Source organism: Cetorhinus maximus, chromosome 5 (genome assembly GCF_964194155.1).
Source record: "Cetorhinus maximus chromosome 5, sCetMax3.hap1.1, whole genome shotgun sequence".
Taxonomy (NCBI): domain Eukaryota; kingdom Metazoa; phylum Chordata; class Chondrichthyes; order Lamniformes; family Cetorhinidae; genus Cetorhinus; species Cetorhinus maximus.
In genome coordinates, this window is record NC_135883.1 from 166693455 (window position 1) to 166717817 (window position 24363).

The window sequence follows — 24363 nt, forward strand, 5'->3', positions numbered from 1 at the left end:
GGATAGGGATATAGAGGGATTGGGATAGACTGGGAGAGAGAGGGAGGGAGATAGACTGGGGGAGAGGGGGATATACTGGGATTGGGATAGACTAGGGGACAAGGAAGTGGATAGACTGGGATTGGGATAGACTAGGGGAAAGGGAAGAGGATAGACTGGGATTGGGATAGACTGGGGTGGGGGGGAGAGAGAGGATAGACTGGGATTGGGATAGACTGGGGGGGAGAGAGAGGATAGATTGGGATTGGGATAGACTGGGGGGGAGAGAGAGGAGGTTAGCCTGGGATTGGGATAGACTAGGGGAAAGGGAAGAGGATAGACTGGGATTGGGATAGACTGGGATTGGGATAGACTGGGGGAAAGGGAAGAGGAGCATAGACTGGGATTGGGATAGACTGGGGGGGAGAGAGAGGAGGTTAGCCTGGGATTGGGATAGACTAGGGGAAAGGGAAGAGGATAGACTGGGATTGGGATAGACTAGGGGAAAGGGAAGAGGATAGACTGGGATTGGGATAGACTAGGGGAAAGGGAAGAGGATAGACTGGGATTGGGATAGACTAGGGGAAAGGGAAGAGGATAGACTGGGATTGGGATAGACTAGGGGAAAGGGAAGAGGATAGACTGGGATTGGGATAGACTAGGGGAAAGGGAAGAGGATAGACTGGGATTGGGATAGACTGGGGGTGGGGGGAGAGAGGAGGATAGACTGGGATTGGGATAGACTGGGGGAAAGGGAAGTGGATAGACTGGGATTGGGATAGACTGGGGGAGAGGAGGAAGGGAGGGAGGGGGAATTTGGGGTGAGGACCTGGAGAGGGATAGAGCGGGACCGGAGACCGGAGAGCCTGGGACTGGGAGACGGGGGGAATAACCCGGGATAGGGAGAGACGGTCCCGGATAGTCCGGGACTCTCTGGACCGGGAGCCATGCTCCAGAGTCCGGCTGGAGCTGCGGCCGCTCCCCCCGAGAGCAGCAGCTCCTCGTCCCCGCCGGCGGGCAGCCTCCAGCCGGCAGCCCCTCAGCCTCCAGCCGCTCCTCCCCCAGGAGCTGCCCTCCTGCTGGGCAGGGACCGGGAATCGCACCTTTCCACCCCTTACAGCGGCTCGGAGGCCAGCACGGACGAGGAGGAGGAGATGGTGGTCACTCCGGCCCCGCTCGACAGGAGGGGAGCGAAGCGGAGACTGTCGGAGCTGGAGGCGGCAGCGGCTGCGGGTCTGGCCGGTGTGAGCAGCCATGAAGCGGGCCTGGAGGGCGGCGGCCTGGCGGCGGCTGTGGGCGGCTATGGAGCCGGGGCCGGAGCCGGGGCCGGGTCAGCAGCTGGAGCCGGACTCAAACCCGGCAAGAAAACCAGGGGCAGAGTGAAAATCAAAATGGAATTCATCGATAACAAGCTGAGGAGGTACACTACCTTCAGCAAGAGGAAAACCGGCATCATGAAGAAGGTCAGACAGCAAAACACCTCACACCATCCAGCAAACCGACCCCAAACTCCGGGACAGGGGCTGAGGGACTGAGGGAGAGGGGGCTGAGGGAGAGGGGGCTGAGGGAGAGGGAGAGGGAGAGGGGATCGGGCTGAGGGAGAGGGGATCGGGCTGAGGGATCAGACTGTGGGAGGGGGGAGGGAGAGGGAGAGGGGATCAGACGGAGGGAGAGGGAGAGAGGATCAGACTGAAGGGGAGGGACAGGGAGAGGGGATCAGACTGAGGGAGAGGGACAGGGGATCAGACTGAGGGACAGGGAGAGGGGATCAGACTGAGGGAGAGGGACAGGGAGAGGGGATCAGACTGAGGGAGAGGGAGAGGGAGAGGGGATCAGACTGAGGGAGAGGGACAGGGAGAGGGAGAGGGGATCAGACTGAGGGAGAGGGACAGGGAGAGGGAGAGGGGATCAGACTGAGGGACAGGGAGAGGGGATCAGACTGAGGGACAGGGAGAGGGGATCAGACTGAGGGACAGGGAGAGGGGATCAGACTCAGGGAGAGGGACGGGGAGGGAGAGGGAGAGGGGATCAGACTGAGGGAGAGGGACAGGGGGATTGGCTCCGGCTGAGGGAGAGGGACAGGGGGAGGGGCTCGGGCTGAGGGAGAGGGACGGGGAGAGGGGATCAGACTGAGGGAGAGGGACAGGGGGATTGGCTCCGGCTGAGGGAGAGGGACAGGCAGAGGGGATCAGACTGAGGGAGAGGGGATCGGGCTGAGGGAGAGGGGGCTCAGGCTGAGGGAGAGGGGATCGGGCTGAGGGAGAGGGGGCTCAGGCTGAGGGATCAGACTGTGGGAGGGGGGAGGGAGAGGGAGAGGGGATCGGGCTGAGGGGGAGGGACAGGGGATCGGGCTGAGGGGGAGGGACAGGGAGAGGGGATCGGGCTGAGGGGGAGGGACAGGGGATCGGGCTGAGGGGGAGGGACAGGGAGAGGGGCTCGGGCTGAGGGAGACGGACGGGGAGGGGCTCGGGCTGAGGGAGAGGGACAGGGGGAGGGGATCGGGCTGAGGGAGAGGGACAGGGGGAGGGGCTCGGGCTGAGGGAGAGGGACGGGGGAGGGGCTCGGGCTGAGGAGAGGGACAGGGGGAGGGGCTCGGGCTGAGGGAGAGGGACGGGGGGGAGGGGCTCGGGCTGAGGGAGATGGACGGGGAGGGAGTGGCTCGGGCTGAGGGAGAGGGACTGGGCGGCGGGATCGGGCTGAGGGAGAGGGACCGGGCGGCGGGATCAGACTGAGGGACAGGAGTGGCGATGAGATGAGTATGGAGAGTGCGGGTGGCGTGGCTAGGTGAGAGTGGTGCTGGGTGGGTGGTGGTAGCATGCTCTTGGGGTTGTATTTGTTCATGGTAGGGTTTATATAGACTGTAGGGTCAAAAACTGTTCTGGTTTTATAATGACAGTGAGATTGGCATACATGCTGCTGGTCGTTCTACATAGTGGTGGAGAGGGTCCCGCAACCAACACTTCAGATCCAGCCTTGAATGGTGGTAGCCCATTAAAGAACTCACTGGAGGTGGCAGTGCCACAAACCCCCGTCCTCCATGATGAGGGAACCCATCGCATCAGTGCAAAAGTGATATCAAGAAACAGCTGAAGGCACTGGATGCTGCAAAGGCTATGGGGCCTGACAATATTCTGGCAATGGTACTGAAGGCTTGTGCTCCAGAACTTGCAGCGCCCCTAGCCAAGATGTTCCAGTACGGCTACAGCACTGGCATCTACCCGGCTGTGTGGAAAATTGCCCAGGTATGTCCTGTACACAAAAAGCAGGATAAATCCAACACAGCCAGTTACCGTCCCATCAGTCTACTCTCGATCATCAGTAAAGTAATGTAAGGGGTCATCAACAGTGCTATCAAGCGGCACTTGCTTAGCAATAACCTGCTCACTGACGCCCAGCTTGAATTCTGCCAGGGCCACTCAGCTCCTGATGTCATTACTTGGACAAAAGAGCTGAACTCCCGAGGTGAGGTGAGAGTGACTGCCCTTGACATCAAGGCAGCATTTGACAGAGTGTGGCATCAAGGAGCCCTAGCAAAACTGGAGTCAATGGGAATCAGGGGGAAACTCTACACTGGTTGGAGTCATACCTAGCACAAAGGAAGATGGTTGTGATTGTTGGAGGTCAGTCATCTCAGCTCCAGGACATCACTGCAGGAGTTCCTCAGGGTAGTGTCCTAGGCCCAACCATCTTCAGCTGCTTCATCAATGACCTTCCTTTCATCATAAGGTTAGAAGTGGGGATGTTCGCTGATGATTGCACAATGTTCAGCACCATTCGCAACTCCTCAGATACTGAAGCAGCCCATGTCCAAATGCAGCAAGACCTGGACAATATCCAGGCTTGGGCTGACAAGTGGCAAGTAACATTCGCACCACATAAGTGTCAGGCAATGACCATCTCCAACAAGAGAAAGTCTAACCACCTGCAAGTTCCCCTGACTTGGAAACATATCGCCGTTCCTTCAGTATCGTTGGATCAAAATCCTGGAACTCCCTCCCTAACAGCACTGTGGGTGTACCTACACCACATGGACTGCAGCGGTTCAAGAAGGCAGCTCACCACCACCTTCTCAAGGGCAATTGGGGATGTGCAATAAATGCTGGCCCAGCATGTAAAGCCCACATCCCTGTGAAAGAATAAAAATATGCTATAGTTGTATATGGTGATGTGGTTCATATAGACAGTGGAACATGCTGCTGTGGTTCTATAAGCTAACAGAGAATTGTACAGACAGTGGTCCTATATGGTGACTGGTTTGGAGAAGCCAGGTGGCTGGGGGTGGAAGGATAACATGATGACTGTGAGGTTGGTACAGTGGGATAACATGCTGTTGTGATTCCCTATGGTCCGGACTGGTATAGACAGTGGGGGCAACGTGCTGCTGTAGGTGAGTGAGTGGTTCTTTATGGTGATGGTGAGATTGGTACAGACAGCAGTGTGTAATATGCAACTGTGATTATGTATGGTGACGGGATTTCTATAGTTGCTGTGGGTAACATGTTGGGGCTCTATATGGTGAAGGGTTTGGTTTAGTCTGTGTGTGTGCAGGTGCGTTGGATGCTGCTGACTGATAGGGATCTATTGCATACCCAGCTAGCCTTTCCACATAGCAGCCTGAACAGGGATTTCTGACAGTTTGCTCAACTGTGGAGTGCTTCACCCGCTGTCCCCTTATGAAGATCATCCAAGATCTCGAATTCCAGCAGGAACCATTCGATAGATGTTAGGAATGGACCCTAGCCTAGTATTATATAGGAATGACAGCACATACACAGCATTCAGTTCTACTCCTTCTGGAGTTTATGCTCCAATCAGCTTCCTCCCAACGTAATCGAACAACTTGACATCCTTCTATTCCTTTCTCTCTCCTCTACTTATTCAGACTCCTGTTCAATGCCCATATTGTGCTAGGACCCCCAAGGGACACAAGCACACTATAGTCCCCAAATATTGCTGTGGCTGTTGTTTTTATTAATTGATAGGATGTGAACATCACAGAAAAACCAGCATTTGTTGCTCCTCCCTCATTGCGCGAGAGGAGATGGTGGTGAACTTGCCTAAAGGGCTCAAGCCCTCAGGGTGTGGGGGTGGGGGGGGGAGAGAGGTTGGGGGGGTGTGTGTTTGTGTGGAGGGGCATGAGGGGAGGAATGTCTGTGGTGGGAGAGTCGGGGTGTGTGAGGGGAATGTCTGTGGGGGGGAGTCGGGGTGTGTGAGGGAAATGTCTGGGGTGGGGGGGGAGAGTCGGGGTGTGTGAGGGGAATGTCTGTGGGGGGGAGTCGGGGTGTGTGAGGGGAATGTCTGGGGTGGGGGGGGAGAGTCGGGGTGTGTGAGGGGAATGTCTGTGGGGGGGAGTCGGGGTGTGTGAGGGGAATGTCTGTGGGGGGGAGTCGGGGTGTGTGAGGGAAATGTCTGGGGTGGGGGGGGAGAGTCGGGGTGTGTGAGGGGAATGTCTGGGGTGGGGGGGAGAGTTGGGGTGTGTGAGGGGAATGTCTGTGGGGGGGAGTCAGGGTGTGTGAGGGGAATGTCTGGGGTGGGGGGGGAGAGTCGGGGTGTGTGAGGGGAATGTCTATGGGGGAGAGTCGGGGTGTGTGAGGGGAATGTCTGTGGGGGGGAGTCGGGGTGTGTGAGGGAAATGTCTGGGGTGGGGGGGGAGAGTCGGGGTGTGTGAGGGGAATGTCTGGGGTGGGGGGGAGAGTCGGGGTGTGTGAGGGGAATGTCTGTGGGGGGGAGTCAGGGTGTGTGAGGGGAATGTCTGGGGTGGGGGGGGAGAGTCGGGGTGTGTGAGGGGAATGTCTGTGGGGGGGAGTCGGGGTGTGTGAGGGGAATGTCTATGGGGGAGAGTCGGGGTGTGTGAGGGGAATGTCTGTGGGGGGTAGTCGGGGTGTGTGAGGGGAATGTCTGTGGGGGGGAGTCGGGGTGTGTGAGGGGAATGTCTGTGGGGGGGAGTCGGGGTGTGTGAGGGGAATGTCTGTGGGGGGGAGTCGGGGTGTGTGAGGGGAATGTCTGTGGGGGGGAGTCGGGGTGTGTGAGGGGAATGTCTGTGGGGGGGAGTCGGGGTGTGTGAGGGGAATGTCTGTGGGGGGGAGTCGGGGTGTGTGAGGGGAATGTCTGTGGGGGGGAGTCGGTGTGTGAGGGGAATGTCTGTGGGGAGGGGGAGTCGGGGTGTGTGAGGGGAATGTCTGCGGGGGGGAGTCGGGGTGTGTGAGGGGAATGTCTGTGGGGAGGGGGAGTCGGGGTGTGTGAGGGGAATGTCTGTGGGGAGGGGGAGTCGGGGTGTGTGAGGGGAATGTCTGCGGGGGGGAGGTGTGTGAGGGGAATGTCTGTGGAGGGGGTAGTTGGGGTGTGTGAGGGGAATGTCTGTGGGGAGGGGGAGTTGGGTTGTGTGGTGGGGGGGCACTGGGTGTGTGGGGGGGGGTCGGGGTATGTGAGGGGAATGTCTGTGGGGTGGGCCGGGGTGTGTTGGGGGGTGGGGGGGGGAGTCGGGGTGTGGGGGTGGGGGGGGGGGGTGGAGGAGTCGGGGTGCGCGTGGGTGGGGGGGAGTCGGGGTGCGCGTGGGTGGGGGGGAGTCGGGGTGCGCGTGGGTGGGGGGGAGTCGGGGTGCGCGTGGGTGTGCGTGGTGGGGGGGGTGTCGGGGTGTGTGTGGTGAATGTCTTGGGGTGGGGGAGGTGTCTGGGGGCGGCGGTGTGTGCGCTCGTATGTGGGAGGGTCTAGAGCGAGATATCTCTTTCTGGATAGAGGGTAAGATTTGAGAAAGTGTTTGACTGAATGAATACAGCTTGTTACTGAGATATGGAATGCAGTTTATTATCTGACTTTAATTTTAACAGGACAGCACAATACATCGCAAAGTATAGTGTTCTTTGGGAAAGTAAGATCGTGTGTTTATGTCGTGTCTTCCAGGCTATCCCAAAATGCTCTCCAGACATGGTAGTGTTTTAGTATTTTTGACATTGATGTTGTGGTATTGGGAAATGTGAGAACCAAGTTGTAGAAATCCCATAGATAGTAACAATGATCATATAGCTACTTTTCCATGGTTTGATTATACTATTTCTCCATAATTTGTTGTATTTTATTTGTGTTTATCTATAGGTTAATCTCTGCAATTCAGCAGACTGATGGACTGGACAATTTTCATGAGTCTATCAATCTCTTAACTATTCCTGTGGCTGATCTGAAACCACTGGCCAGTTAAGGAGGATTGATAGGGAGTAACTGGGGTAGGAATTGTAAGTAATTATACGAGGTCGAGTTCAGATTCCCAGGTTTCATATTCTGGCCTTAGAGTTTACAGGACTTAGTTTGGATATAAGTGGAGGGGCTGAGGTCAGGAGGGAATGATCACTCGGGCCTCTGACTGTGAGTGCATACCTGTGGGCGCTTGGATGGGTGTAGTGGAGTACAGAAAGTGCAGGGTGGAGCTTAAGAAAGCAATTAGGAGAGCAAAGAGGGGATATGAGAAAGCTCTGGCTGGTAAAAGTAGGGAAAATCCCAAGATATTCTATAAGTATATCAATGGGAAGAGGATAACCAGGGAAAGAGTAGGGACCAAGGGGGCAATCTATGGGTGGAACCAGAGGACATCAGTAGAGTGTTGAACAAATACTTCACATCCGTCTTCACCCAAGAGAATGAGGATGAAGGTATCAAACTCGGGGAGAGAGACTGCGAGGTTCTTGAGCAAATTGATACAGGGAGTGACAAGGTATTGGAGGTGATGGCAGGCTTAAAAGTGGAGAAATCTCCAGGTCCGGATGATTTGTGTCCCAGACTACTGAGGGAGGCAAGGGAGGAGATCGCAGGGGCTCTGACCCAAATTTTTAATTCCTCTCTGGCCACAGGGGAGGTGCCAGAGGACTGGAGAACAACTAATGTGGTTCTGTTATTTCAGAAGGATGGTAGAGATAAGCCAGGGAACTACAGGCCAGTGAGTTTCACGTCAGTGGTAGGGAAATTATTGGAGAAAATTCTGAAGGAGAGAATCCATCTCCACTTGGAGAGGCAAGGTTTGATCAGGGATAGTCAGAGGAAGGTCATGCCTAACAAATTTGACTGAATTTTTTGAGGAGGTGACCAGGTGTGTAGATGAGGGTAGTGTAGTTGATGTAGTTTATATGGATTTCAGCAAAGCCTTTGACAAGGTCCCACATGGGAGACTTATAAAGAAGGCAAATGCTCATGGGATACAGGGTAATTTGATAAGGTGGATTCAAAATTGACTTAATTGTAGGAGACAGAGGGTGATGACAGAAGGATGTTTTAGTGACTGGAAGCCAGTGTCCAGTGGTGTACCACAGGGATCTGTGCTGGGTCCCCTATTATTCGTCATTTATATAAACGACATAGATGACTATGTGGGGGGCAGGATTAGTAAGTTTGCGGATGACACAAAGATTGGCCGGGTGGTTAACAATGAGGCTGAGTGTCTTGGGCTACAGGAAGATATAGACGGGATGGTCAAATGGGCAGATAAGTGGCAGATGGAATTTAACCCTGAAAAGTGTGAGGTGATACACTTTGGAAGGAGTAATTTGACAAGGAAGTATTCAATGAACGGCATGGCACTAAGAAGTTCTGAGGAACAAAGGGACCTTGGCGTGTGTGTCCATAGATCTCTGAAGGCAGAGGGGCATGTTAGTGGGGTGGTGAAAAAGGCATATGGGACACTTGCCTTTATCAATCGAGGTATAGATTACAAAAGTAGGGAGGCCATGTTGGAGTGTATAGAACCTTGGTGAGGCCACAGCTGGAGTACTGTGTGCAGTTCTGGTCGCCACATTATAGGAAGGATGTGATTGCACTGGAGGGGGTGCAGAGGAGATTCGCCAGGATGTTGCCTGGGATGAAACATTTAAGTTATGAAGAGAGGTTGGATAGACTTGGATTGTTTTCGTTGGAACAGAGAAGACTGAGGGGTGACCTGATCGAGATGTACAAGATTATGAGGGGCATGGACAAGGTGGATAGGGAGCAGCTATTCCCCTTAGTTGAAGGGTCAGTCACGAGGGGACATAAGTTCAAGGTGAAGGGCAGGAGGTTTAGGGAGGATGTGAGGAAAAGCTTTTTTACCCAGAGGGTGGTGACGGTCTGGAATGCGCTGCCTGGGAGGGTGGTGGAGGTGGGTTGCCTCACATCCTTTAGAGCACTTGGCACATCATAACATTCAAGGCTATGGGCCAAGTGCTGGTAAATGGGATTAGGTAGGTAGGTCAGGTGTTTCTCACGTGTCGGTGCAGACTTGATGGGCTGAAGGGCCTCTTCTGCAATGTGATTCTGAAAGGCCTCCCTCTCTCTGGATACAGGAGAGTGAGGGGGGGGGTCTATGTGAACACACCCCAGTGAGATACAGGAGAGTGAGGGGGGGGGGGGTCTATGTGAATATGTGAACACACCCCAGTGAGATACAGGAGAGTGAGGGGGGGGGGGTCTATGTGAACACACCCCAGTGAGATACAGGAGAGTGAGGGGGGGTCTATGTGAACACACCCCAGTGAGATACAGGAGAGTGAGGGGTGGGGTCTATGTGAACACACCCCAGTGAGATACAGGTGAGGGGGGGGGGTTCTATGTGAACATACCCCAGTGAGATACAGGAGAGTGAGGGGGGGGGTCTATGTGAACACACCCCAGTGAGATACAGGAGAGTGAGGGAGGGGGGGTCTATGTGAACACACCCCAGTGAGATACAGGAGAGTGAGGGGGGGGGTGGGGGGGGGTCTATGTGAACACACCCCAGTGAGATACAGGAGGGGTTGGGGGGGGGGTCTATGTGAACACACCCCAGTGAGATACAGGAGAGTGAGGGGGGGGCGGTCTATGTGAACACACCCCAGTGAGATACAGGAGAGGGAGTGGGGGGTGGGGTCTATGTGAACACACCCCAGTGAGATACAGGAGAGTGAGGGTGGGGGGGGGGGTCTATGTGAACACACCCCAGTGAGATACAGGAGAGTGAGGGGGGGGGGGTCTATGTGAACACACCCCAGTGAGATACAGGAGAGTGAGGGGGGGTGGGGTCTATGTGAACACACCCCAGTGAGATACAGGAGAGTGAGGGGGGGTGGGGGGGGGTCTATGTGAACACACCCCAGTGAGATACAGGAGAGGGAGTGGGGGGGGGGGGGGGTCTATGTGAACACACCCCAGTGAGATACAGGAGAGTGAGGGGGGTGGGGGTCTATGTGAACACACCCCAGTGAGATACAGGAGAGTGAGGGGGGGTGGGGTCTATGTGAACACACCCCAGTGAGATACAGGAGAGTGAGGGGGGGTGGGGTCTATGTGAACACACCCCAGTGAGATACAGGAGAGGGAGTGGGGGGGGGGGGGGGTCTATGTGAACACACCCCAGTGAGATACAGGAGAGTGAGGGGGGGTCTATGTGAACACACCCCAGTGAGATACAGGAGAGTGAGGGAGGGGGGGGTCTATGTGAACACACCCCAGTGAGATACAGGAGAGTGAGGTGATTGGGGGGGTTGGAAATCAGTGGCACTGAACTCCAGTGGGGTAAAGGTACCAGCTGGTGAGCTGTGTTTGTGGCTGACCGATGACTGGGGAGAGATTGCCACAGCGCTGCTGACCCTTCATTTTTGGACATTGACATTCTGTTCGAGCCATTGAGGTGAGATGGTTGGACTGTCCATCTCTGCACTCTGACTAAGACTTCCCTGATGGTTTCTGCAATGGCCAAACCATAAGGATGAGATTAGCCTGAGCTCTGAAAGCCTCATCCAGGTGGCATTGGAGTTGGTTTTCTGCTGTTCAGCGAGAAATTAATGAAATTTTCCAAATGGTGATAGTGATGAGTGTTCTCGGCTGGAGAGAATGGGCGGGGTCGGGGGAGATGACATGTGAGAAAGACATGGGATTTGGCCTCGTAGTTAATTGCCCCACATATAGAACTAACTAGTTAATACTTACTAAGCTGCAACAATTGCTTAGGTTTGTACAGCCTGAACATTGGGAACTGTACAGGGCCACCAGTGGCTTTCTAAATTGGGGAAATGACTGTGCAAGATAATCTGGAAGTGTTCAAGCCTTCAGCAAGGAGGGGGAGGTGTTAGTCTTTTGGACACATGCTGCTTGTCTTCGGCCCCCCCCCCCCCCTCCTTCCCCCTTCCAGGCACTCTAGCAATCAATTCGTAGCCAACAGGTAACACTGTATAGGGAATGTTGGGAGGGCGGGGGCAGGGCGGGGGCGGGGGCGCGGGCAGGGCGGGGGCGCGGGCAGGGCGGGGTCAGTTTTTAAAAATTCGTTGTACGGGACGTGGACGTCGCCAGCCAGGGCAAAATTTATTACCCGTCCCTAGTTGCCCTCGAGAAGGTGGTGAGCTGCCTTCTTGAACCGCTGCAGTCCATGTGGTGTGGGTACACCCACAGTGCTGTTAGGAAGGGAGTTCCAGGATTTTGACCCAGCAACAGTGAAGGAACAGTGATATATTTCCAAGTCAGGATGGTGAGTGACTTGGAGGGGAATTTCCAGGTGGCGGTGTTCCCATCTATCTGCTGCCCTTGTCCTTCTAGATGGTAGTGTTCATGGGTTTGGAAGGTGCTGTCTAAGGAGCTTTGGTGAATTCCTGCAGTGCATCTTGTAGATGGTACACATTGCTGCTACTGTGCGTCAACGGTGGAGGGAGTGAATGTTTGTGGATGTGGTGCCAATCAAGTGGGCTGCTTTGTCCTGGATGGTGTCAAACTTCTTGAGTGTTGTTGGAGCTGCACTCATCCAGGCAAGTGGGGAGGATTCCATCACACTCCTGACTTGTGCCTTGTAGATGGTGGACAGACTTTGGGGAGTCAGGAGGTGGGTTATTCGTCGCACTATTCCTAGCCTCTGACCTGCTCTTGTAGCCACAGTATTTATATGGCTAGTCCAGTTCAGTTTCTGGTCAATGATAATCCCCAGGGTGTTGATGCTGGGGGATTCAGTGATGGTAATGCCGTCGAGTGTCAAGGGGCGATGGTTAGATTCTCTCTTGTCGGAGATGGTCATTGCCTGACACTTGTGTGATGCAAATGTTACTTGCCACTTGTCAGCCCAAGCCTGGATATTGTCCAGGTCTTGCTGCATTTGAACATGAGCTGCTTCAGTATCTGAGGAGTTACGAATGATGCTGAACATTGTGCAATCATCAGCGAACATCCCTACTTCTGACCTTATGATGGAAGGAAGGTCATTGATGAAGCAGCTGAAGATGGTTGGGCTGAGGACACTACCTGAGGAACTCCTGCAGTGATGTCCTGGAGCTGAGATGACTGATCTCCAACAACCACAACCATCATCCTTTGTGCTAGGTATGACTCCAACCAGTGGAGAGTTTTCCCCTAATTCCCATTGACTCCTTATTTCGTTTTCCTAATTTTTAAGACACTTCTTAAAACCTACCTGTTTGACCAAGCTTTTGGTCATCTCCTCCTGTGGCTCAGTGTCATACTTTATTTTGTAATGCTGCTCTGAAGTGCCTTGAGATATTTCATTCTGTTAATGTGCTACATAAATATAGGATTGATTATTAAATATACTCAGCGATGGAGCAACCACAACCCTTTGGGATTTACAGTCCTCTGAATGAAGCAATTTTTCATTTCAGGATAAGGGCCTGACCATTTAGGACTGAGACTGTGCCTGGTATTCGAGATTCCCTCGTTCGGGAAAATCCATCTCTCTGTCGACCCCATCAAGCCTCTTCAGAATCTTGCAATGACATCACCTCTCATTCCCCTGAACTCCAGAGAGTATAGACCCAATTTACACTCTCTCATCCTGAGAAAACGCTCTCATCCCCAGGGATGAATTTAGTGAAACTTCATTGCACTGCCTCCAGTGCAAATAATATTCTTTATGGGGATCAAACTTTGCCAGGTGTGGTCCCACCAAAGCCCTGTACAATTGTAGCAAGACTTTCTTATTTTTGTACTCCGGTCCCCTCGCTATAAAGACCTGCATGTAATTTCCCTCTCTATCGCTTGCTGTAGCTGCCTGCTAACTTTGTGTTCCTTGTACGAATGCACCTAAGTTTCTCTGAACATCAACATTTAGAAGTTTCATACCTTTTTCACCAAAGTGAATAACCTCACACTTCTCCACATTATACTCCATCTGCCACCTTGTTGTCCACTCAGTTAACCTGTCTGTCTCTTTGTGTCCTCCTCACAGCTTGCATTCCCACCTAGTTTTGTATCATCAGCAAATTTAATCTTTATCTAAGTCACTAATATAGATTATAAATAGCTGAGACCCCAGCACTGATCCTTGAGGCACTCCGCTATTCACTGCCTGCCAATTTAAAAATGCCCAGTTTATCCGACTCTTTGCTTCCTGTCCGTTGACCAATCTTTTATCCATGCCAATATACAAACCCCAACTCATGAGCCCTTATCTTGCTTATTAACCTTGTGTGTGGCACCTTATCAAATGCCTTTTGGAAATCCAAGTAGGGGCGGTGGTGGCGTAGTGGGAGGGCAATTGGGGATGGGTAATAAATGCTTGCCAAGCCAGCGACGCCCACATCCCCTTTATTTACCCTGCCAGTTACACCCTCAAAAAGCTCTAATGAATATGTCAAACACTATTTCCCTTTTGTAAAACCATGCTGACTCATGCATAGTGCACTCCATGGCCTTTATATTGCATTTTGTGTGGTTGTGTATTGTCATCACCATGTTGTGTTATCCAGCCTTCTGCTGGAGTAGAGTATTTGGCAGATGAGATTCGTGGTGTTATTAATAATAAACCATCCGTTTGTTTTAATGTACAGGCCTACGAGCTCTCCACACTGACGGGTACCCAGGTCCTCCTCCTGGTGGCTAGTGAGACAGGACATGTGTACACATTTGCCACAAGGAAACTGCAGCCTATGATCACCAGTGAGACAGGGAAAGCGTTGATCCAGACCTGTTTAAATTCCCCTGATTCCCCGCCACGCTCAGATCCGACCACGGATCAGAGGATGAGTGCCACAGGATTCGAGGAAACTGATTTGACATATCAGGTATCGGAGACGGACAGCAGTGGGGAAAATAAGGTAAACACTAAAACTATTATGCGGTAAGAAGGAAGAAAGATAACTAAATGGAGCAGCCATGCAGCGAGTGGTGCCTGTAGTGTATCAGCTAGCTGCAGAGAAAATGATGTAGTGATGGCAGTGATGTGGAGCAGGCAGCATTACAGGGAGGTCAGCAGTCTCAGTCTGTAGTTTCCTCTCTCTGTACTGGAGGACGTGACTCTGGTTTGGACCCATGTCCTGGGAACTGATAACCATCGCAGACCTTGACCTGCGCTTGTTTGGAGAAGGCAGGCTCAGTGAGCAGTGCCCAGTGCAGCACTCAACCTTGGTCCAGGGAGACCCCAGGTTCAATCCTCAACTGGGACTCAAAGCAGGAGCCAGGAGTGCTGGATGTGCCACTGGTTGGACCTGGGTTTAAGAGACAGTACACACCACAGTGAGTTCATGCTATGGATTGATAATGATATGACACTTGCACATGACTGCTGGTGTCACATATGTGTGTGTGTGGATCTGGTGGATGACTGAGGGTAGCCAGCAGTCTGCAACCAGCCCTGAGGTATTCCCTAGTTGATAGCCTACTAAATTGATCATCCAGGCTCCCACATGGGCACTGACCATTGAGTGGAGGGTTCCTGGTGGTTGATGATGACCAAATTGGCCATTTCAAGCAGAGGATTTCTTTTCTTTAAGCAGCAAGCTTTCTCTTATTGTTGGGCTTTGCCAAGAGAGTGAGGAGACTAGGCTGACAGTGATCACTCCCACTGATGTTTTCTGATACCTCAACAACATGCTTAATTCCTGTGGGCCAGTTGGTGATTGAGATCTGTGTGGAGGGGGAGGAGAGAGGGAGAGGAATTAGTGATAGAGGACAACAGCCTTATCCATGTTTTAGCACAGCCCAGATAAGGCACCAATCTTTATAAGTTGACTGATCAAAACTTTCATTGTTTATTTGCATATTTTTATCCTGTGCACGTGTGTGTGTGTGTCATAATATTTACAAGATGTGTATGATCCAGAGCTGTGAATATCCATTGGGGGTGGGGTGGGGTGGGGTGGTGGGGGGGGTGGAGATGTAACATGACGATCAGAATTACAGCTTTTTCCCATCTTGCATTTGGAAGGTCACTCACTAATGTCTCGACTTCCCCAAAAGACAGATTATTCCAAACGTTTCAGTCTTTAAGTAAAGTGTTTGCTGATACTCCATTTTTAAATTTAACTTTCTTTCCAGTCAAGTTATATTTGTATTCTCTGTGGCTATTGATCTGAATTAATACTGAATTTGTCTGATTGATATCATTTAACATTTTAACATTGCCCAGTCACATAGTAAATATATTTAAATTGGTTCAGACTCACGGATCACAGTGCTCCCAGCTTGCTTCATCAATTTAATTTTAATTCTATTTTACTTTATAGTTGATTAGTTTAGATTAAACTTGAGACTTGATTAATTAGTATAAAAACTAGACCCAATTTGATAATTCATCATATTATTAAAATCAATGTTCAATTCATCAATCAGATCAAGAGGATAAAGTTAAAATTGAGCAAGAGGGGATAGTACAAGTAAAGCAATCTGAAATTTTCAGTTAATTAAAATCTAAGATTTTTAGTTCCGTAAAATAGTTCAGTAAAAGCATTTCAGTTAAAGTCCCTATAAAATAAAGTGACACAGGCGAGGCAGTTGATTGGTGAGTAGCCGGTGAATCTTTATTTATGTAGTAAACCTAATAAACAGAGGCTTCACAGGACAGTTCAGACCGTAGTGTGCATTCTGTTCCACGTGGGAATTCCAGGACAGTTTTCATGTTCTGAGTAACCACATTTGCAGAAAGTGTAGCCAGCTGGAGAAGGTCCCGCTCTGGTTTCCAAAGCTCGGGTAGCAGCTGGTGTCATTGTGGTGGACCTGAGAAAATCTGAATTTCATGGGTAGCACGTTTATATCTGTGGTCACCCTTCAGCTTAAGGGTATTCAGGCAGAGAGCTAATAGATGACTGCCAGGAGGTCAAGAATGACCAGGCATATAGTGCTGGAGTACCCTGAGTCCGCCTGAGTCTCCAACCAGTATTCCATTCCGAATACTGATGAAAATGCTGGTTTATCTGGCCAGAGTCTAGCCTACGGTGCCATGGTGTGCTCAGCTGTATAGGAGGGCACAACAAAGACTGTGAAAAGGCAATGGCGTAGTGGTATTGTCACTGGACTAGTAAACCAGAGACCTAGGGTAATGCTCTGGGGACCCGTGTTCGAATCCCGTGATGGTGGAATTTGAATTTCCCTAAAACAAATCTGGAATTAATGACCATGAAACCATTACCAATTGTTGTAAAAACCCATCTGGTTCACTAATGCCCTTTAGGGAAGGAAATCTGCTGTCCTTACCTGGTCTGGCCTACATGTGACTCCAGATCCACAGTAATGTGGTTGACTCTTAAATGCTGTCTGAACCAGGGCAATTAGCCAGCGACACCCACATCCCATGAATGAATTAAAAAATATAAAGTGATAGGGGAACAGGCATTTCTGCAGCTGTAGGTGTGTTGCCTCCCTGGTGTCAGGGTCAAGGTTGTTGCTGAGCAGCTGCAGACCCCCGCCCCAACAGGGTGGGGTAGGGTGGACAGCCTGCGGTCCTGGCCCATATCAGTACCAATGACATAGGTACAAATAGGGATGAGGTCTTGCAAGCAGAGTTTGGGGAGCTAGGGAAGAAACTAGCTAACAGGACCTCCGAGATAGTAACTTTCACATTACTCTTGTTCCATGTACAAGTGAATATAGAAATAGGAGGATAGAGCAGATGAATATGTGGCTGGAGGGAGGGCTTTAGATTCTTGGGACATTAGGACTGGTTCTGGAGGAGATGGGACCTGTATAGGTTGCACCTGAACAGAACTGGAACTAATGTCTTTGCAGGGTGATATGCTAGTGCTGTTGGGGAGGGTTAAGTTAAGTTGGCAGGGATGTGGGAATCGAGAGGTAGTATAAGAGAGGATGGATAGGTGGGGTCAGAGTAAGGGAATGTTATAAAGTCTGAATTAAGATGAATGCATGTATGTGAATGCACAGAATATGGTCAATAAGGGTAGCGATCTGCAGGCGTAGATAGCCCCGTGGAAATATATTGTGACGATAATGGAGACCTGGCTCAAAGAAGGGCAAGCCTGGGTACTAAATATTCCAGGATATAAGGTGTTCAGGAAAGCTAGGGAAGGAAAGATAGGAAGAGAGAGTGGCAGTATTGATTAAGGAGAACATTGCAGTGCAGGAGAGGGAGGATGCCCTGGAGGAGTCAAGGGTAGAATCTATTTGGCCAGAGCTGAGAAAGAAAAGGTACCATTACATGGCAGGTTATATTCCATGAGCCACCAACTAATGGAAAGGATATAGAGGATATAAAATGTAGAGGAACAAATTTGCAAGAGTAAGAAAGTAGTTGTAATGGGAGACTTTAATTATCTCTAACAGACTGGGAAAGAGAGGGGCAAGTGTTCCTTGAGTGTGTTCAGGAGAATTTTCTGCAGCAGAGTGTTTCCAGTCCAATGAGAAGGAGGCATTGCTGGACCTAATTCTTGAAAATAAGGTGGGTCAAGTGGATCAAGTGTCAGTGGAGGAATATTTCAGGACAAGGATCAATCCAGGGTAAAAGTAATTAATTAGGGCAGGGCCAACTTCAATGGGGTGTGAATGGCTCTGGCCCAGGTAAATTGGAATTAAAGATTGATGGGCAAAACTGGAACTCAGCAATGGGTTGTCTTTAAAGAGGAGAGAGTTCGAGCACAGTTAATATATATTCACAATGACGGGGAAGGTGAACAAATCCAGAGCTCCGTGGATGATGAAAGAGATGGAGAGTAAGATGAAGCAGAAAATGGGTGCGTATGACAGATGTCGGGTTGCTAATACAAGAGAAAACCAGACTGAATACAGAATGTTCAAGGGGAAGTTAAAACTGAAATGAGAAGCAAAGAGAGAACATGAGAAGACACTGAGCAGCTAACATAAAAGGAAGTTCAGAAGTCTTATACAGACATATAAATAGTAAAAGGGTGGTAAAAGGAGGAGTGGGGCTGATTAGGGATCAAAAGGGGGATTTGCATATGGAGGCAGGGGGCGGAGCTGAGGAACTAAATGAAAACCTTGTGTCTGTCTTTATCAAGGAAGGAGATGCTGCCCAAGTCCTGGTGAATGAAGAGATATGCTAAAAATTCATCAAGAGGCAGTTTTGAAAGGCTGGCTGCACTTAAAATTTGACTAGTCACCAGGACCGGATGAGATGCATCCAAGGATACTGAGTGAAGTGAGAGTAGAAATTACGGAGACACCGGCCATAATTTTCCAGTCTTCCTTCGACTCGAATGGTACCAGTGTACTAGAGAATTGCAGATGTTACACCCTTGTTCACAAAAGGGTGTAAGGATAAGCCCAGGAACTACAGGCCAGTTAGTTTAACTTTGATGGGGAAATTTCTAGAGAAGATAATTCAGGATAAAATTAATAGTCACTTGGACAAATTTGGATCAATTGAGGAAAGCCAGCATGAATTTTTAAGGGAAAATAGTGTTTAACTAAATTGCTTGAGATTTTTGATGAAGTAAGTGAGGGCTGATGAAGGTAATGCTGTTGATGTGGTTTACATGAACATCCAAAAGGCACATAATGGGTTTGTCGCCAAAGTTAGACTTACGGAATACAATGGACAGTAGCAGCAGAGTTATGAAGTTTGCCAAGTGACAGGAAATGGAACAGTGGTAAACGGTCATTTCTCAGAAGGAGGAAGAGTTCCCCCTGGTCGTTATGAGGACCACTGCTTTTCTTGATTTATATTGATGACTTAGCCCTTGGTGTAAAGAGCACAGTTTTCGAAATTTGCAGATGACGCCAAACTCGGAATATTGTGAACTGTGAGGAGGAGGGAGATAAACTCCAAGAGGACGCAGACCGATGGAATGGGTGGACATGTGGCAGCTGAAATTTAATGCAGAGAAGTGTGAATGATTCATTTTGGTAGGAAGAATGAGGAGAGGCATTATAAGATAAAGGGTTAATTCGCCTGGGTTGGCGTTCGCTTGTTCATTTTCATCTACCTGGTAGAGGTCATGGGTTTGGAAGGTGCTGTCCAAGGAGCCTTGGTGAATTCCTGCAGTGCATCTTATAGATGGTACACACTGCTGCTACTGTGCGTCAGTGGTGGAGGGAGTGAATGTTTGTGGATGGGATGCCAATCAAGCGGGCTGCTTTGTCCAGGATGGTGTCAAGCTTCCTGAGTGTTGTGGGAGCTGCACTGATCCAGGCAAGTGGGGAGTATTCCATCACACCCCTGACTTGTGCCCTGTAGATGCTGGACAGGCATTGGGGGGGTCAGGAGTTGGCATTGTCTTTGCTTCTTCTCTGGCTTCAAAACTCCCTCAGTCATGCCTCTATGTTTATCCACCCATCAGATTTATTTTTCATCCTCCTGTTTTTCCCTTCAATTTCTCCTTCAATTGTTGCTAGGACAAGGCTGTTGCGCCTTTGTTTCCACAGCCCTAGGTATATGTGCACAAATCATTGAAGGTGATTGAGTAAGTGGTTAATAAAGTATATGTGACCATGGACTTTATACGGAGGGCATAGAGTGCAAAATCAAAGAAGCTACGATGAATTTTAATGAAACACTGGTTCAGCCTCAACTGGAATATTGTGTCCAGTTCTGGGCACCACACTTTAGGAAAGATGTGAAAGCTTTAGAGAGGGTGCAGAAAAGAATCATGAGAATGGTTCCAGGGATGAGGAACTTCTGCGTAGATAGATTGGAGAAGCTGGGACTGTTCTCCTTGGAGAAAAGAAGGTTGAGGGGAGATTTAATGAAGGTGCCAATGAAGTGCCTGGAAAGAGTAGCCAGGGGAAAACTGTCCGCCGTGGTGGAAGGATCGAGAACCCGAGGACACCGATTTAATAAATTGGCAAAAGAAGCAATGGCAACATATTTACACGGCGAGTGTTAGGATCTGGAATGTATTGCCTGAGTGTGTGATGGTGGCAGGTTCAATCGAGGCATTCAAAGGCAATTGGATTGTTATCTGAAGTGCAATTTGCGGGGCTACAGAGAAAAGGCAGGGGAGTGGGATTATGTGAGTTACTCTTGGCATGGACACGAGAGGCTGACTGGCTGCCTCCTGTGCTGTAACCATTGTGAGTTTATTCTAACTTCACAAATGAAATGTTTCGTGAGAGGTCAAAGGAATTTGTACCACCTGGTGGCTAGAGCATGTAACTACGCCATGACCATGACACCACAATTTAAATCTTCAAAATGTTGATATAGGAATTGCTAGGTGAATAACAGACCAATGTCTATTTAGATCACATTCTACTATCCTGGGAGTTGCATGACACAAGTAACAAGAATTTACAGTGGTAAATGTTTGTGGAAAGTGACCAAACATTGAGAAAGTGAGGTTGATGGACTGGAGCGAGAGTTCTAGCTAAGTTTTGTTATAAGATTCCTTAAACCCAGCTGCTTTAATTTCCTTCAGGCTTGGCTATTTCTCATGTCACGTTCCTTTTCATATGTACAGTGCATTATTTCATGGTCGTGAGTCTTTGGAACTCTCTTCCTCCAAAAGGCAGAGGTAAATAGATTCCTGATTAACAAGGCGGGGGTGGAAGGTTATTGGGGGTAGGTGGGAGGTTACAATCAGATCAGCCATGATCTTATTGAATGCGGAGCAGGCTTGAAGGGCTGAGTGGCCCACTTCTCCAAATTCATATGTTCGTATATTGTAAAGCCTCGGGATAGACTCTCCTAATTAGCTACATCATCTATGCATTGACTGTGACAAGACAAGTTACTCTTAGGTTCCATGTCCATGTTTCCCTGTCTAAACTCTACTCAAATAATTTCACCCTGTAGAACAATCTTCACTTTTTTGGGAAAAATGTACATCGCATGCAACTTGTTGCTGTGGAGTTCCTCTCATAGTCTCGCAGTTGTCTTTGAAAGCCACTTCTTACATTTACCCCTCTAAATATCCCTTCACTTGGCTCGATCTCTATTTGGATCTGATTCACACATCTGTGTATCGGACTGGGATGTTTTCTATTTTCGAGGTGCCGTAGATGTGCAACTATTGCTGTTGTACCATCCTTTATTAGAATGCAATGTGTGATGTTCTTTATCCAGGGATATGGACAATCATAATGCCAGTGATATATAGTATCCTTTATTAATGCATGCTACATTTTCAATGATAATGAGGATGTCCCCCTCTCTTGTTCTGGCGATTTATGGATGTTAGCACCCTTTATAATAGCTGTGCATGCGAATCGTTTGAGCATTCATTATATTGGTGATGTTTGCCTGCAGGATGCTGTGAGTTTTTTGTCGTTGTGACGGGGTTACCCTTGAAGTGTGTCTTGCTTTATTAAGATGACGTGACATCCTTATAATAATATCCCTTTCATAGTCAATTGCAATATCAATAAACCGAAGATGTTGGCAATACCCAGCAGGTCATGCATCCTGTTGCCTGACCTGCTGAATATTCCTAACATTTTCTGTTTTTATTTTGGATTCCCGGCATCCACACTATTTTGCCTTTGTAATAATTTAAGTTGAAATCTTTCCACAACTCTCCTTGTAAGGAAAGTAATAAAATGTTGCAAACAGACCCCAAGTTCGAGTAATTAATAAACTGTGTTTTATTCGTGTGTTTCTCAACACTGTGGGAGTTAAAACTGGGTTGAGTCATGTTCTTGAGAATTGCAATCTGACTCCTTAATGCCCAAAAAAAGTTCCTGGAACTTGTTGAATTTGAAGAATTGTCTAACTGCATTTGTAACATGCAAACTCATGAGCACTAAAATGGAGCAGGACGAGGGCTACAAGTACCTGGGAATGTCACCCCCTCCCTCCAAGTCACTTGTTATCTTGTTGTTTCCTCATTATAGGATCTAGCTATCTAAATGTTGAACTTTTTGAACATGTTGAATACAAGTTTTGTGTACAAGCTTTTGAAATTGTACTCGATATTGGAATGGTGGGGGTGTGGGGGAAGCTGTCAGATTTTATTTTGGGAGGGGCTTGTTGGCTGCTTATAGTGGGAGGCAACATGGATTTGATGGACCAACTAACCTCCTTCTTTACAACGACTCTAAGACTAGAGACTAAGAAAGTTAGAGATCTCTTTGCTGTAGATAACCTTTTTGACTATTCCCATAAATGGCCCAGACTTTGTATGTTCAGGAATGCAGCTTGAATAAGAGAAATGATAAACCACTCCACAATATGCTAATTTAATAAGTTTCAGTTCTTGGTCATGAATACTAAACTCTTCTTTGTATTAGCAACATGTAGCTGTAAAGTGAATTTGACAAGATTTATAATCCTCCTTTGTAAAACACCCCACCGAAACTTAACATTGTTTCTAAATCTTTTCTGTGTGTCGGGGGGAAGGAAAATTGTCCACAAACCCCAAAATTTCACAACCTCAACCGTTTCTAACAGTTTATTGAGTTCATACCAATCCTGAGTTTGCATTTATAAGCAATCCTGATTGGCTGGGATTCAATGGGCAACACCCCTTTTTGGATCTGACAGGTGTGTGTTTGACCCTCACTCCTGGGACAAGACCTGATTCCAGTGCAGTACTGAGGAATGCAGCACACTCCTACTTATTTCTGATCAGATATTGGGCTGAACTTCCCGCTGATGGGAAGGGCGCGCGTCTGACCTGATCGGACGTGAAACCGTATGGGATGATGTCGGGCGAGTATCCTGACCTGATCGGGTGTGAAACCGTATGGGATGATGTCGGGCGAGTGTCCTGACCTGATCGGGCGTGAAACCGTGCGGGATGATGTCGGGCGAGTATCCTGACCTGATCGGGTGTGAAACCGTATGGGATGATGTCGGGCGAGTGTCCTGACCTGATCGGGCGTGAAACCGTGCGGGATGATGTCGGGCGAGTGTCCTGACCTGTTCGGGTGTGAAACCGCACGGGATGATGTCGGGCGAGTGTCCTGACCTGATCGGGTGTGAAACCGCGCGGGCTGATGTCGGGCACGCGCCTGATCTGATCGGGCGTGAAACCATGCGGGATGACATCGGGCGAGTGTCCTGACCTGATCGGGCGTGAAACCGTGCGGGATGACATCGGGCGAGTGTCCTGACCTGATCAGGCGTGAAACCGCGCGGGATGACGTCGGGCGAGTGTCCTGACCTGATCGGGCGTGAAACCGCGCGGGATGACGCCGGGCGAGTGTCGATATTCTGTTCGGGTGTGAAACCGCGCGGGCTGATGTCGGGCACGCGCCTGATCTGATCGGGCGTGAAACCGTGCGGGATGACGTCGGGCGAGTGTCCTGACCTGATCGGGCGTGAAACCGCGCGGGATGACGTCGGGGGAGTGTCCTGACCTGATCGGGCGTGAAACCGCGCGGGATGACGCCGGGCGAGTGTCGATATTCTGTTCGGGTGTGAAACCATGCGGGATGATGTCGGGCGAGTATCCTGACCTGATCGGGTGTGAAACCGTGCGGGATGATGTCGGGCGAGTGTCCTGACCTGATCGGGCGTGAAACCGCGCGGGATGACGTCGGGTGAGTGTCCTGACCTGATCGGGTGTGAAACCGCGCGGGATGATGTCGGGCGTGCGCCTGACCTGATCGGGTGTGAAACCGCGCGGGATGATGTCGGGCGAGTATCCTGACCTGATCGGGTGTGAAAGCGTGGGGGATGATGTCGGGCGAGTGTCCTGACCTGATCGGGCGTGAAACCGCGCGGGATGACGTCGGGCGAGTGTCGATATTCTGTTCGGGTGTGAAACCGCGCGGGATGAAGTCGGGTGAGTGTCCTGACCTGTTCGGGTGTGAAACCGCACGGGATGACGTTGGGCGAGCGTCCTGACCTGTTCGGGTGTGAAACCGTGCGGGATGACGTCGGGCGAGTGTCCTGACCTGATCGGGTGTGAAACCGCGCGGGATGACGTCGGGCGAGTGTCTTGACCTGATCGGGTGTGAAACCACGCGGGATGACGTCGGGCGAGTGTCGATATTCTGATCGGGCGTGAAACCGTGCGGGATGATGTCGGGCGAGTGTCCTGACCTGATCGGGTGTGAAACCGCGCGGGATGATGTCGGGCGAGTGTCCTGACCTGTTCGGGTGTGAAACCGCGCGGGATGACGTCCGGCGAGTGTCCTGACCTGTTTGGGTGTGAAACCGCGCGGGATGATGTCGGGCGAGTGTCCTGACCTGTTCGGGTGTGAAACCGCGCGGGATGACGTCCGGCGAGTGTCCTGACCTGTTTGGGTGTGAAACCGCGCGGGATGATGTCGGGCGAGTGTCCTGACCTGATCGGGCGTGAAACCGCGCGGGATGACGTCGGG

At 50.3% G+C, this 24363-nt stretch overlaps 1 protein-coding gene across 4 annotated transcripts in view; it reads left to right on the top strand.

Annotated features, from left to right (window-relative positions):
• The first annotated feature begins 802 nt into the window (after positions 1 to 802).
• The window catches only part of LOC144681078 (serum response factor-like), a 123874-nt gene continuing 100313 nt past the window's right edge, over positions 803 to 24363 (top strand). For all 4 annotated transcript variants that reach the window (XM_078542792.1, XM_078542791.1, XM_078542794.1 and 1 more), the window contains exons 1-2: positions 803 to 1442; positions 13740 to 14006. In XM_078542792.1, coding sequence (XP_078398918.1) covers positions 927 to 1442; positions 13740 to 14006 — 783 coding nt within the window. In that variant the 5' untranslated portion in view covers positions 803 to 926. The remainder of the gene's footprint in view (positions 1443 to 13739; positions 14007 to 24363) is intronic.